The 15,093-nt window shown below is 47.8% G+C and overlaps 2 protein-coding genes across 2 annotated transcripts; both read right to left on the reverse strand.

Moving 5' to 3' along the window:
• Positions 1–386: 386 nt before the first annotated feature.
• On the reverse strand, positions 387–5,122 carry LOC311445973 (uncharacterized protein). Its single transcript, XM_084538596.1, has 6 exons — positions 4,976–5,122; positions 3,598–3,900; positions 3,069–3,213; positions 2,310–2,476; positions 1,355–1,486; positions 387–930 (listed from the first exon to the last, which is right to left on the reverse strand). Exons 1-6 carry the CDS (start codon positions 5,024–5,026, stop codon positions 391–393), a joined length of 1,338 nt encoding a protein of 445 aa, XP_084394722.1. The 5' UTR covers positions 5,027–5,122; the 3' UTR covers positions 387–390.
• A 4,153-nt stretch (positions 5,123–9,275) lies between these two features.
• LOC311445612 (uncharacterized protein) lies at positions 9,276–14,011 on the reverse strand. The gene is made up of 6 exons (XM_084537905.1): positions 13,865–14,011; positions 12,487–12,789; positions 11,958–12,102; positions 11,199–11,365; positions 10,244–10,375; positions 9,276–9,819 (listed from the first exon to the last, which is right to left on the reverse strand). Exons 1-6 carry the CDS (start codon positions 13,913–13,915, stop codon positions 9,280–9,282), a joined length of 1,338 nt encoding a protein of 445 aa, XP_084394031.1. The 5' UTR covers positions 13,916–14,011; the 3' UTR covers positions 9,276–9,279.
• Between the last annotated feature and the right edge of the window lie 1,082 nt (positions 14,012–15,093).

Here is a 15,093-nt window from a genome sequence, read left to right on the forward strand (position 1 = left end):
CGCCTATACACGAGCACCGCTGTCAATATGGTGTTTCACGCAACACAGTAGCTCACCTGCCCGGCTCCTGCCTCCGTGCTGGCTCACACTCAGCAGGGTCACGTCACAAAATGCACTTGTCAAAACTCTGTTACTGTCTGAGACAGAGTTTTACATAATTCTGCTCCAGCTGCCTTTCCGAATCAAAATGGGATTTGGGGCTCGCTTTCTCTAGCTTGCACGTTACTCACGGCACTTACTGGGGTACCAATGTTGACAAAAATCTTCTTAATCTGTTTTATACATCCAACTTCACGCCTTGTCCTGATAGCATCTTGCACGAGGGAAGTCTTGAAGGAGGGAGGAGAGACAGGCAGCAAAAATTCAGACAAGTCTGTTACTTTTAAGTCATTACAGGTTTTTATTGGAAATGTGTTGTGCATTGCTGCACAACACGTCGCCTGCGAGGGCTTCATCTTTGTTCTTTCCATCGCATTCTGGGGTTTCACACCACTGCATATCGTAAGCCACTAAAGCAGCTTCTTGCTGGTCTGGACATCTTAGAATATTACTTTGCCTCTTGTGGATTTCATTGATGGTCTTCAGTCTGGAAGCTGCAAAATTGATTTTCCTTTTCGGCTGGCGCAATGGCTCCCTCCTCTGTGGCTCCTTAAGATTAGGGAACACCTGGATCACAGAGGATTCATTTCTTTCGCACTCCGGATTTGGTGCACCAGCTCCAAGATGACGTGGACTTCTTATAGGAAGCTGTTGATTCTTGAGGATTGTGTTGATTACTTCCATTCTGGAAGCCACTGAAGGCATTGTAGATTTTGGCTGTCTTAGCGCTTCCATCTTCTGTGCCGCTATAAACGGCTGGTTCATACCGCCTTCAACTTTTTGGCACTTTTTATCGCTTCTCCAGTGGACAGATTCTGTGTATCTGAGAAACTGGTGACAGAAAATACACACATTTAGAGAATGAAAACAAGGAAAGAAGAGATTGCCTTCAGCAGAGAAGGAAAGGAAAAGCAGAAGTGTTTATTGACTTCTTCTTTAGTTGTGTTTGTCACACAGTAGAAATACTTGCTGAATTACAGACTGTACTAAATACTTCTTTATGTGCCCCTGATTGCTAAGCTTCGTTTATTGCCACCACTTTCACGGGTTACATTTAAAATTGCAACTGCATAGTGAAAATCCAAATTCGGACTGTATGAGATGAACCGATGTCTAATCTTACGCATTTCTAACTTACACGGGAAGATACCTCGAACTAAAAGCACAGACCTTTCCAAGCAAATCATGGGATTTTTCCCTCAAGCTCTTTAGCATGGAAGACCTCATCGGTTAGTATTACAAATTGCATTGTTACCTCTGCAGTTTTCTGCTCGTGCTGGGAACGAGCATCGGTCATCCTCGAGGAGGCGGTCTGCCTGTTCTCAAAGGGCCTCCTGACTGCGGCCAGGCCGCCAGGCGCAGTGCAGGCCTTGATCTCCTCGGAAATCTAGAGGGATTAAATAAGGTCAGCTGGTTTCCATTGGTAGCAAGAACGTACTGTCCATGTCAACAAGAAAGGGCAAGGCGTTCTCGAGTGTAAATGAAGCAGTTCCTATGTTCTCCACACAGTTCACTTGGGCCAGGCTTCCTACAGTTCTTCCTTTTGGGGACAGAGAGCTAACTGCAGCATTCTTTGCAGTGTCAGGAGGAGGGAATTTGAACCTTCTCTGCCCAAGGAACTGCAGGAATCTGCTCCGAATACGCCAAAGCGATGAGGAAATCAAGAAGCCAGTGGGCAGGAACTGTGTGGTTTGAAAACACCTGGACTCTTCCCGTACCTTATCTTAACCAGACGCTGTTTTATAACGCAGCGATTTCAAATCCTTCAGTTTGAGCAGCAAGAGCTCTAAGCTCACTGTGCATCTGAATAGGATTTTATTATTTGTCAATAACGAATATTTGTTGTGTTAAAGAAGCTGCTGTTTTTGGTGAACATGAGCAAATAGGATAACCGCGTTGCTGCTCTCTCTCACACCTAGGGCCCTCATCAGTGAAGTCCAGGCAAAGGTGGACGACAAAGAAGAGCAATTCCATGAATGAAAAGGGATTGTCCAAAAGACCGGAGGCATGTAGCATGAAAAATCTCATTTGGTAGACACAGACTGAAGGATGACTATGTTTGCTATCTAAGTTTCCTAATTTCGGATTTAAATTTTGATCCACCCCGTGAGCCATCTGATAGCTTGCTTGTGGAAATAAAGACAGTTAGGGTCTGACCCTGTGCAAAGCAAACGTAGAATTAAGAAGATAATGAGACATTGGGATCTTACATGATTAGGAAAGCAGTTCCTCTTCTCTGCTTTGGCCGCTGCAGCTTGATAAAGAGCCTCTTTATCCTTTAAGGAGACATTCTCCTCAAAGAGCTGCAGCGTGCTGCCAGGCTTCGGAGGGCGCGCTTCTCGAAGTCCTCTGAGAAGTTTTCGACCACCCCCTGAAACTACAAACAGACATCATAGCTGGGGAGAGGGAGGTGGGTGCACGTGTTTCAAATCTTGAAAGAAAAGCAGTAGGCAAAACGAACAGGAACGCCAACATTTTAGCAGCTGTTTAGCAACTTTTACTTTAGAACACATCAAGCACAGAGCATTCGACTTGTGGAAACCTGAAAGCCACGCTTAAAAGCTAAAGTGTTGGTACGAAAGCAGCACGGCTCCAAATCCAAACTATCTTCACCAACAGAGAATAGGAAGTTCCTGCTTTTCCATAATGGACGAATGCTGCCCATAGTTTTGATATCCTAGTTTTAGATTTGGGTCGTCTTCATCATAAGTTTTCTTCTCTAAACATAGGACACCGTTCTGTTGTGTTCTGCTCAAAAAGTGTTTAATGGGCTTCGGGCACTCCTCCATAACACACAGATAAAATGGAGAAAGCCGAAAAGTTTGTTTGGCATCAATAAGAACACCACGTTCTTTTCCTGGGCAGCCTGGGGGCTGCCCTGATGACAAGAATGTGGTTGCCCCTCGTCACAACAGAGATCGAGTGCACTCAACTAAAGCGAGAAAGCAGATCCAAGTGGTCAGACTAACCTTTGGCATCGCTGTGTTGTCCATTTTCTGAGAGCGTCTCAAAGACTGCCCTCCTCCTTTTAGCACCGGACTCCACTATGCCTGGATTGCTCTCAGGCTCGCTAGTCCGAGCTGGTGACAGTGAGCTCCTCTCACTTTCTGCTCCCTGTTAGAAGACGTCAAGGGGATGGGAGTTAGAAGCTACTGGTAGGAGACTGATAGGGTTCTCGGGGGCAGAAATGACATGAGGCAGCAGCAGATTGGAAGGGGGTGCTGTTCTGGCAGCAGTGTTCTCCAGGATGCTCTATGGTCAATTTCTGTGGCACTGCAGGTTGTGAATGGTGCATTCATGTGCTGCTTAGCTGATAGCTCATCGCACCATCGTGCTTAGCAGTATCTCGCACTTTCCATTTGCCGTGGTCTCCTTGCAAAACAAGGAGATTTGGCACAGTTGCACATGTTTTCCTCACGTTGACAGAGGTGCTAGAATCACAAGGCCACAGTGATGGGGGGGGAATCGTTCTCAAGTGCAGAACCTTCTTGCACTCACCTTCCTGCCACCCAGGTTCTCGAAGTGGCTCTCAAGCTCCTTGTCAGAAGTTGGGAAGTTTTCAATCTCGCCAGGGGCGCCCAGGGGCTCCTCCTCGATGGTTTCCATGATACGACCCCGTGCCCGGAGTATTTCCACAGATTTGACACGGATGCGTCTCTTCCGTGCCCGTGACCGTGACCGTGGCACTGGTGGGCGCTGGCGCACCAAGATGGGTCTTGTGGCCCTGGCGGACTCCCGTTCCTTCACAAGGAGCTGGAAAGAGCCCTTCTGCGGGGTCACGTCAGATGACTCCATCGTGCCCTGCCAATGAAACAGGTACATCGTGCCATAGCTTGTATTTCAGACTGAGCTTCAGCCTGCAGTGTTGGACTGACTGGACTTTTGTTTGTTTGCTTACTTTGTTTTGAGACAAATACCTAAGGATTTGAGTGGTCTGCAGTATTTCACAGGGGAGGAAGAGGCACGGGAGAAGCGCTAGGGTTCTGCAATCCAAGGCTACTCATGGAAGAAATTGCACTGTGCCATCTGCGCTTCTCAGGAATGAATTTGAATTGAGGCCTCAACCTGACTTTAAGCCACTTTCTCCACCTGCTCACAGTCACTGAAGTCCCTACAAAATGCTGATGGGAATTCCTTCTTAAGTCAAATACTTGATGGCGACTGCGCATCTGAAACTGTCAGTAGATTGTATTGCTTCCTGGGCTTCATAGAGCCTTCTTAGCCTTTATGAAAATGCAGGGAGAAAACTGGGGGAATAAGAACAACCAGAGAGATTTGGAGTTGGGCTTCAGTGGCCTTTAGCCTTTCATACCATCTTTGCTGACTGTGATTCCTAACTTTGGCTGGCCACTCGTGAAGTTATTGTGTTTCAGTGAAGTACGTCCACTGTGGGAGAAGGACCGACACGTTGCCCATGGGGCTGTAACTCATTCAAGCTGATGCCTTTTCCCAAGCACTGCAGTCCAGCCCCCAGGACCCAGAGGAAAGGACAGAACAGAGAGCAGCCGAGCCCTTAGTTTATGACCATGCTGGGACGAGAGGCAGGGGGATGCGAGAGAGAGGAACAGAAGCTGCTTCTCCCTCGATCTGGGGACCAATATTCACTGCCCATGGTACCAGAGGATCTTGTCTCCACTAAAGACTCCCTGAAAGCGCGCGTGGGAGCTAGCTGCACGCTTCGGACACCATCACATGAAGAGCTTGCAGTTTCTGCTGCAGGTAAGCAGAGCCTCAAGTATCCGCAGCATTTCACTTTTTGTTTCTTTTGCCCCCTTTGTTCGCCCATTTATCATATGAACAGTATCAAGCTTTGCACTAGACCACCTATGTCCAAAGAAGTGCATGAACTTGTGCAGATTGAAGGAGCTAATCTTACCGCTAGGGTCTTCTCAGTGGACCGTTCATCCTGTGACATCGCTGCACTCATCTCGTGCCTGTTAAAAGGAAGGCAAATTTAAACGTTCTCGTATTCACTGGTCTCATCTGACTAACGAACGTGAAGCTTGATCACCAGTTCACAGGATGGAACTGTTGGAGACAAGCTGTTGGAAACATTGGAGACAAGCCGTATCCTACCTCGTTCGTCACAGCTGCACTTCCAAGAAGTGATGACCGCAGGAAGAGGCGCTGCCTTTTATCCTGCCTGGCTGCATTATGAGCACACAATCAGTCCACAGTTGCCAGGTTACTGGCTCCATCTATGGGCATACGGAAACCGAGACAGCCAAGCTGGCACCCCCACTTTCCTTACCCCAAAAGACCAGCCAGAGACCCCCGGGGCAGAACCTGTTGCTGCTGCAGAACCACGTCCAGAAAGAACTTGGGGTCCTTAGAGACAAGATCTTGGGCGGAAAGAGCCCTCAGAGAGAGCATCGCTTTTTCATTCTTATTCTCCACTCCTTAGCTAACTTCAAATTCTCTCTTAGAGCTAACCAGAACAACTGTTGGACCAGCTCTGGCACACCGTGCTTGGCTTTCTTTCATTTATGCATGTTGGCTGTTTTGCGTGTGGCTGGTTGGTCTTGATAATTAAGAGAAATATCCAAACGTCAGGTAATTTGCCCCTGACGTGTTCTCTCTTCCTGTAGGCTGACGGAGACTTCTGACTTTCAGGCTACAGCTCTTTGGCCAACAAAACTATTGAAGGACTCTCTACTAGGCCAACCCATTCTTTCGGAATGGGGAATTAAGGGAGAAATCCAACGTGGACATTTTTGGACCTAGAGAGGGAGAGAATCAGCAAGTGAACTCAGAAGTCTGCAGTTGCAATGCCATACCTGGGCTTCATAAAGCAGCTCGGTGCTCAGGCTCGGGCTCAAAGGCGACGCACAAGAACCTGCTGCCCGTCTGTGTTGGGGTACCCTCTGTTGTGCGTTTGCATTCAGCCGACAGGTACTAAACGTTCTGGGGAATACACTGCAGGGGGAAGTGTATTCCCCCAGAATACAGAACAGAAGGAGTTCCCATGTTGTTTCAACCAAAGCCCTGTTGCTTGACTTTAAAGAATTATTTCTGAGTTAGGCGCTGGACTTCTGTACACGTGCTAAGCTAGGTGAAGGGATGCAAGACACGGACTCCTGATGGCTCTTCAACAGGAGGCCTTTCTTGCCCTTTTTCACTACTACATATACTTTCCCCGTAGCCCCACGCACTCTCCACGTGCCCAAATCTCTCATACAATTGGTTAGAGACCCTCAGACACGTGCCTCAAGCCAGCCAGCAACTGGCCACTGCCCCAGAGATCATCTTTAACACTGTAGCCAACTGCCTTTATCTCAACCTTGCTCAAGTTTTTGTTTCTACCGCTGGTTTCCTCATTATCTCTCATTCAGGGACGTGTGAAACAGCGCGGAGCTACCTGCAAATTCCTTTCCCACAATTCCCCCTTTTTTATTTTCGATCAACCAAACGCTTTTGATAGATTGCCTAACAATCACCGCAGATATTGCAAGACGCACGGTACAAGAAGCAACAGGGTGAAAATCACATGCAGAGTTATGTAAAGCAGCGTGCCTACTAGAATCTACATCACTCAACAAACCACTAAGCACTAGGGATGTTGCTTCGCAGAGATGCTGCATCTCACTTGCACAGCACTATCACACCGTCACGCAGAGAGGCCTCTTGCACTTCTCATTCATACCACAAGAAAATATCACTTAATATCATTTGTCCACAGCTTCAGGAGGTCCTGGTGAGCAGCTGAGAGCGGAGACCCCTCCGAGGAAAATGCTTGGGGTGCACCAATGGGCGTCTGTTCCACAGTCAATCCCACAGCCAAGCAGAGCAGCTCCTGGCGCAAGGAACGATGCTATTCTAGTTTTGTGTAATTACACCAAAGAGATGCATTGCAATAAGTAGCAAGTGTGGCCTTGACCATTTGTTTCGTGATTTGTTTCTTTCCCAAGCAATTGAACCTTACACATGCTGTTGCTCTTACACATCCCAGGGTACCTCATTCCTGTGGCTCTAGGGGCGCTTGCACTTCGCTAGCAGACAGTCCAGTCTTTGTTAGCCGTCGGCTTCCCCACCAGACATGTCGTAGACGGGTCGTTTTATTGGCTCCACCAGATCCGGGACCCTCCTCCCATCAGCTCCAACTTCCTCCTTTCTAGCTGTTGGCCACACCATGCCCCCGAGCCACCTCCCTCCTCACTTTTAGTGCACTGCTGTATCATTACTCAGCTCCAGATTATCACCAAACGGGTCACCCACAGTTAGACACATTACATTAGTAATTGTTCTCGATTCAGCTGGTGGGTTTCAGAATGATTTCTGAGCAAGCGAAACAGAGCCACGAGGAGGAGGTTTCGTCCTCTTATGAGGAAGAACTTCTTACAGTTCAGATGACAGAGCACTGCAACAGGCTGCTCAGAGAGCTTGTGGAGTCTCTTCTTTGGAGATGCTCAAAAGTCGTCTGGATGTGATCCCTTGTAATGTGCTTGGGGTGACCCTGCTTGAACAGGGGGGCTGGACCAGATGATCTCTGGAGGTCCCTTCCAACCTGTGACACATTCTGTGATTCTGTGACAGACTGCAGTGAAAGGAAGTGGGTACGGAGGTACATATATTGCTTTCCTTGTTTGTTTGTTTGTTTGTTTGTTTTTTCTTTCTCATGCTGAGCAGTTGCATGGAAACAACAAAGTGCCTGAGTCAAGTCAGAGCTGATCTTCAGGAGGCAGCACCAATATACTGCACCTGGGCACCATCTCCCAAAGCCTTCCCAACTCCACAGAATTTCATTCCAGTAAGCGCCCCGTCTACTGCCAAAAATCTGTAGTGAAACAAACCCCGTATTTAAATGTCATTTTTTGTTTCATTAAAACGCATTCCTTGAGGAACTCCCAACCATTCCATCCCACTTTCCATCTCTCGTCCTCATACCTACACATAAGAAAACGCTGCTGAGAGCCAGCTTCACTAAGCATGCCCACGATGCACAAGTTGGAAAAAGCTTCCCTGCTTTTTATATCACTTCAGAGGGTCCACCATCATGGTGATCCCCATTAAAACAATCTGGTGCCTTCATGACTTCAACCCAGGCTGGAGACCTGCATTTAAAAATGTCAGAGCCTGCTTCCACGTATCCCAAAGCTTTGGTCTTAACAAACGCTCCTGAGGAATCCACATTTGTCATCTAGACTCTTAGGGCTGGGACACCAAATGAAGCAATGGAGGCAGAAGAACTGGTACCCGAGTACACAAAACAGTTCCTTCAAAAGGAGATCCATTTCTACTAAAATGAGGTGCTTAATTCCGGGGCATGAGTTATTCTTGAGGTTTAACTTAAACATTTGAAGTTACTCTTGAGAGGGACGGAGTATGTGTGGGGGGGAGGGGTTGTATTTTGGAAGCTATCCAGAGTTGTAAGGGGAGTTGGTTTTTGCTCCCATTATCACAGTAAAAACTGTCGTACGTGTGGATGGTCCTACAGCATGATTGCTAGAAGCTACTAAAGAAGAGGTGCCAGTTGAGTTCCTCACAACGTGTGAGAGCCTTGCACGAAGCAGTGAGGAACTCCTGCTACAGCACTGCCCCTTCCGCCGCCCCCACACTGCCCTCCCAGAAAGAAAGCAGGGGCTTTGTTGTCCAAGACAGAGTAAGGGGAGCACAAGAAAACCAGGAGGAACTGGAAGAAGACAAACATCCTTATCTTTGTAACGGCAGACACGGAAAACAGCCCGGCAGCTCGTGATCCTTGTCATTGGGACCATCCTTCACTCTGTTTAACTGAAAATATCAAGTACTGCCTTCTGCTGAGTAGGAAAGTTCTTTCACGTGAAGCCCTACCGCCTATACACGAGCACCGCTGTCAATATGGTGTTTCACGCAACACAGTAGCTCACCTGCCCGGCTCCTGCCTCCGTGCTGGCTCACACTCAGCAGGGTCACGTCACAAAATGCACTTGTCAAAACTCTGTTACTGTCTGAGACAGAGTTTTACATAATTCTGCTCCAGCTGCCTTTCCGAATCAAAATGGGATTTGGGGCTCGCTTTCTCTAGCTTGCACGTTACTCACGGCACTTACTGGGGTACCAATGTTGACAAAAATCTTCTTAATCTGTTTTATACATCCAACTTCACGCCTTGTCCTGATAGCATCTTGCACGAGGGAAGTCTTGAAGGAGGGAGGAGAGACAGGCAGCAAAAATTCAGACAAGTCTGTTACTTTTAAGTCATTACAGGTTTTTATTGGAAATGTGTTGTGCATTGCTGCACAACACGTCGCCTGCGAGGGCTTCATCTTTGTTCTTTCCATCGCATTCTGGGGTTTCACACCACTGCATATCGTAAGCCACTAAAGCAGCTTCTTGCTGGTCTGGACATCTTAGAATATTACTTTGCCTCTTGTGGATTTCATTGATGGTCTTCAGTCTGGAAGCTGCAAAATTGATTTTCCTTTTCGGCTGGCGCAATGGCTCCCTCCTCTGTGGCTCCTTAAGATTAGGGAACACCTGGATCACAGAGGATTCATTTCTTTCGCACTCCGGATTTGGTGCACCAGCTCCAAGATGACGTGGACTTCTTATAGGAAGCTGTTGATTCTTGAGGATTGTGTTGATTACTTCCATTCTGGAAGCCACTGAAGGCATTGTAGATTTTGGCTGTCTTAGCGCTTCCATCTTCTGTGCCGCTATAAACGGCTGGTTCATACCGCCTTCAACTTTTTGGCACTTTTTATCGCTTCTCCAGTGGACAGATTCTGTGTATCTGAGAAACTGGTGACAGAAAATACACACATTTAGAGAATGAAAACAAGGAAAGAAGAGATTGCCTTCAGCAGAGAAGGAAAGGAAAAGCAGAAGTGTTTATTGACTTCTTCTTTAGTTGTGTTTGTCACACAGTAGAAATACTTGCTGAATTACAGACTGTACTAAATACTTCTTTATGTGCCCCTGATTGCTAAGCTTCGTTTATTGCCACCACTTTCACGGGTTACATTTAAAATTGCAACTGCATAGTGAAAATCCAAATTCGGACTGTATGAGATGAACCGATGTCTAATCTTACGCATTTCTAACTTACACGGGAAGATACCTCGAACTAAAAGCACAGACCTTTCCAAGCAAATCATGGGATTTTTCCCTCAAGCTCTTTAGCATGGAAGACCTCATCGGTTAGTATTACAAATTGCATTGTTACCTCTGCAGTTTTCTGCTCGTGCTGGGAACGAGCATCGGTCATCCTCGAGGAGGCGGTCTGCCTGTTCTCAAAGGGCCTCCTGACTGCGGCCAGGCCGCCAGGCGCAGTGCAGGCCTTGATCTCCTCGGAAATCTAGAGGGATTAAATAAGGTCAGCTGGTTTCCATTGGTAGCAAGAACGTACTGTCCATGTCAACAAGAAAGGGCAAGGCGTTCTCGAGTGTAAATGAAGCAGTTCCTATGTTCTCCACACAGTTCACTTGGGCCAGGCTTCCTACAGTTCTTCCTTTTGGGGACAGAGAGCTAACTGCAGCATTCTTTGCAGTGTCAGGAGGAGGGAATTTGAACCTTCTCTGCCCAAGGAACTGCAGGAATCTGCTCCGAATACGCCAAAGCGATGAGGAAATCAAGAAGCCAGTGGGCAGGAACTGTGTGGTTTGAAAACACCTGGACTCTTCCCGTACCTTATCTTAACCAGACGCTGTTTTATAACGCAGCGATTTCAAATCCTTCAGTTTGAGCAGCAAGAGCTCTAAGCTCACTGTGCATCTGAATAGGATTTTATTATTTGTCAATAACGAATATTTGTTGTGTTAAAGAAGCTGCTGTTTTTGGTGAACATGAGCAAATAGGATAACCGCGTTGCTGCTCTCTCTCACGCCTAGGGCCCTCATCAGTGAAGTCCAGGCAAAGGTGGACGACAAAGAAGAGCAATTCCATGAATGAAAAGGGATTGTCCAAAAGACCGGAGGCATGTAGCATGAAAAATCTCATTTGGTAGACACAGACTGAAGGATGACTATGTTTGCTATCTAAGTTTCCTAATTTCGGATTTAAATTTTGATCCACCCCGTGAGCCATCTGATAGCTTGCTTGTGGAAATAAAGACAGTTAGGGTCTGACCCTGTGCAAAGCAAACGTAGAATTAAGAAGATAATGAGACATTGGGATCTTACATGATTAGGAAAGCAGTTCCTCTTCTCTGCTTTGGCCGCTGCAGCTTGATAAAGAGCCTCTTTATCCTTTAAGGAGACATTCTCCTCAAAGAGCTGCAGCGTGCTGCCAGGCTTCGGAGGGCGCGCTTCTCGAAGTCCTCTGAGAAGTTTTCGACCACCCCCTGAAACTACAAACAGACATCATAGCTGGGGAGAGGGAGGTGGGTGCACGTGTTTCAAATCTTGAAAGAAAAGCAGTAGGCAAAACGAACAGGAACGCCAACATTTTAGCAGCTGTTTAGCAACTTTTACTTTAGAACACATCAAGCACAGAGCATTCGACTTGTGGAAACCTGAAAGCCACGCTTAAAAGCTAAAGTGTTGGTACGAAAGCAGCACGGCTCCAAATCCAAACTATCTTCACCAACAGAGAATAGGAAGTTCCTGCTTTTCCATAATGGACGAATGCTGCCCATAGTTTTGATATCCTAGTTTTAGATTTGGGTCGTCTTCATCATAAGTTTTCTTCTCTAAACATAGGACACCGTTCTGTTGTGTTCTGCTCAAAAAGTGTTTAATGGGCTTCGGGCACTCCTCCATAACACACAGATAAAATGGAGAAAGCCGAAAAGTTTGTTTGGCATCAATAAGAACACCACGTTCTTTTCCTGGGCAGCCTGGGGGCTGCCCTGATGACAAGAATGTGGTTGCCCCTCGTCACAACAGAGATCGAGTGCACTCAACTAAAGCGAGAAAGCAGATCCAAGTGGTCAGACTAACCTTTGGCATCGCTGTGTTGTCCATTTTCTGAGAGCGTCTCAAAGACTGCCCTCCTCCTTTTAGCACCGGACTCCACTATGCCTGGATTGCTCTCAGGCTCGCTAGTCCGAGCTGGTGACAGTGAGCTCCTCTCACTTTCTGCTCCCTGTTAGAAGACGTCAAGGGGATGGGAGTTAGAAGCTACTGGTAGGAGACTGATAGGGTTCTCGGGGGCAGAAATGACATGAGGCAGCAGCAGATTGGAAGGGGGTGCTGTTCTGGCAGCAGTGTTCTCCAGGATGCTCTATGGTCAATTTCTGTGGCACTGCAGGTTGTGAATGGTGCATTCATGTGCTGCTTAGCTGATAGCTCATCGCACCATCGTGCTTAGCAGTATCTCGCACTTTCCATTTGCCGTGGTCTCCTTGCAAAACAAGGAGATTTGGCACAGTTGCACATGTTTTCCTCACGTTGACAGAGGTGCTAGAATCACAAGGCCACAGTGATGGGGGGGGAATCGTTCTCAAGTGCAGAACCTTCTTGCACTCACCTTCCTGCCACCCAGGTTCTCGAAGTGGCTCTCAAGCTCCTTGTCAGAAGTTGGGAAGTTTTCAATCTCGCCAGGGGCGCCCAGGGGCTCCTCCTCGATGGTTTCCATGATACGACCCCGTGCCCGGAGTATTTCCACAGATTTGACACGGATGCGTCTCTTCCGTGCCCGTGACCGTGACCGTGGCACTGGTGGGCGCTGGCGCACCAAGATGGGTCTTGTGGCCCTGGCGGACTCCCGTTCCTTCACAAGGAGCTGGAAAGAGCCCTTCTGCGGGGTCACGTCAGATGACTCCATCGTGCCCTGCCAATGAAACAGGTACATCGTGCCATAGCTTGTATTTCAGACTGAGCTTCAGCCTGCAGTGTTGGACTGACTGGACTTTTGTTTGTTTGCTTACTTTGTTTTGAGACAAATACCTAAGGATTTGAGTGGTCTGCAGTATTTCACAGGGGAGGAAGAGGCACGGGAGAAGCGCTAGGGTTCTGCAATCCAAGGCTACTCATGGAAGAAATTGCACTGTGCCATCTGCGCTTCTCAGGAATGAATTTGAATTGAGGCCTCAACCTGACTTTAAGCCACTTTCTCCACCTGCTCACAGTCACTGAAGTCCCTACAAAATGCTGATGGGAATTCCTTCTTAAGTCAAATACTTGATGGCGACTGCGCATCTGAAACTGTCAGTAGATTGTATTGCTTCCTGGGCTTCATAGAGCCTTCTTAGCCTTTATGAAAATGCAGGGAGAAAACTGGGGGAATAAGAACAACCAGAGAGATTTGGAGTTGGGCTTCAGTGGCCTTTAGCCTTTCATACCATCTTTGCTGACTGTGATTCCTAACTTTGGCTGGCCACTCGTGAAGTTATTGTGTTTCAGTGAAGTACGTCCACTGTGGGAGAAGGACCGACACGTTGCCCATGGGGCTGTAACTCATTCAAGCTGATGCCTTTTCCCAAGCACTGCAGTCCAGCCCCCAGGACCCAGAGGAAAGGACAGAACAGAGAGCAGCCGAGCCCTTAGTTTATGACCATGCTGGGACGAGAGGCAGGGGGATGCGAGAGAGAGGAACAGAAGCTGCTTCTCCCTCGATCTGGGGACCAATATTCACTGCCCATGGTACCAGAGGATCTTGTCTCCACTAAAGACTCCCTGAAAGCGCGCGTGGGAGCTAGCTGCACGCTTCGGACACCATCACATGAAGAGCTTGCAGTTTCTGCTGCAGGTAAGCAGAGCCTCAAGTATCCGCAGCATTTCACTTTTTGTTTCTTTTGCCCCCTTTGTTCGCCCATTTATCATATGAACAGTATCAAGCTTTGCACTAGACCACCTATGTCCAAAGAAGTGCATGAACTTGTGCAGATTGAAGGAGCTAATCTTACCGCTAGGGTCTTCTCAGTGGACCGTTCATCCTGTGACATCGCTGCACTCATCTCGTGCCTGTTAAAAGGAAGGCAAATTTAAACGTTCTCGTATTCACTGGTCTCATCTGACTAACGAACGTGAAGCTTGATCACCAGTTCACAGGATGGAACTGTTGGAGACAAGCTGTTGGAAACATTGGAGACAAGCCGTATCCTACCTCGTTCGTCACAGCTGCACTTCCAAGAAGTGATGACCGCAGGAAGAGGCGCTGCCTTTTATCCTGCCTGGCTGCATTATGAGCACACAATCAGTCCACAGTTGCCAGGTTACTGGCTCCATCTATGGGCATACGGAAACCGAGACAGCCAAGCTGGCACCCCCACTTTCCTTACCCCAAAAGACCAGCCAGAGACCCCCGGGGCAGAACCTGTTGCTGCTGCAGAACCACGTCCAGAAAGAACTTGGGGTCCTTAGAGACAAGATCTTGGGCGGAAAGAGCCCTCAGAGAGAGCATCGCTTTTTCATTCTTATTCTCCACTCCTTAGCTAACTTCAAATTCTCTCTTAGAGCTAACCAGAACAACTGTTGGACCAGCTCTGGCACACCGTGCTTGGCTTTCTTTCATTTATGCATGTTGGCTGTTTTGCGTGTGGCTGGTTGGTCTTGATAATTAAGAGAAATATCCAAACGTCAGGTAATTTGCCCCTGACGTGTTCTCTCTTCCTGTAGGCTGACGGAGACTTCTGACTTTCAGGCTACAGCTCTTTGGCCAACAAAACTATTGAAGGACTCTCTACTAGGCCAACCCATTCTTTCGGAATGGGGAATTAAGGGAGAAATCCAACGTGGACATTTTTGGACCTAGAGAGGGAGAGAATCAGCAAGTGAACTCAGAAGTCTGCAGTTGCAATGCCATACCTGGGCTTCATAAAGCAGCTCGGTGCTCAGGCTCGGGCTCAAAGGCGACGCACAAGAACCTGCTGCCCGTCTGTGTTGGGGTACCCTCTGTTGTGCGTTTGCATTCAGCCGACAGGTACTAAACGTTCTGGGGAATACACTGCAGGGGGAAGTGTATTCCCCCAGAATACAGAACAGAAGGAGTTCCCATGTTGTTTCAACCAAAGCCCTGTTGCTTGACTTTAAAGAATTATTTCTGAGTTAGGCGCTGGACTTCTGTACACGTGCTAAGCTAGGTGAAGGGATGCAAGACACGGACTCCTGATGGCTCTTCAACAGGAGGCCTTTC

This window comes from Aythya ferina (genome assembly GCF_964211825.1).
Source record: "Aythya ferina genome assembly, chromosome: 16".
NCBI lineage: Eukaryota > Metazoa > Chordata > Aves > Anseriformes > Anatidae > Aythya > Aythya ferina.

Coding starts and splice junctions, on each gene's coding strand:
- LOC311445973 (XM_084538596.1), bottom strand. CDS start 5,026: ATGAGTGCAGCGATGTCACAGGATGAACGGTCCACTGAGAAGACCCTA. Junction 3,901..4,975: donor CCACTGAGAAGACCCTAGCG/GTAAGATTAGCT, acceptor TTTCATTGGCAG/GGCACGATGGAGTCATCTGA. Junction 931..1,354: donor ACGAGCAGAAAACTGCAGAG/GTAACAATGCAA, acceptor TTCTGTCACCAG/TTTCTCAGATACACAGAATC.
- LOC311445612 (XM_084537905.1), bottom strand. CDS start 13,915: ATGAGTGCAGCGATGTCACAGGATGAACGGTCCACTGAGAAGACCCTA. Junction 12,103..12,486: donor AGAACCTGGGTGGCAGGAAG/GTGAGTGCAAGA, acceptor GTCTTCTAACAG/GGAGCAGAAAGTGAGAGGAG. Junction 9,820..10,243: donor ACGAGCAGAAAACTGCAGAG/GTAACAATGCAA, acceptor TTCTGTCACCAG/TTTCTCAGATACACAGAATC.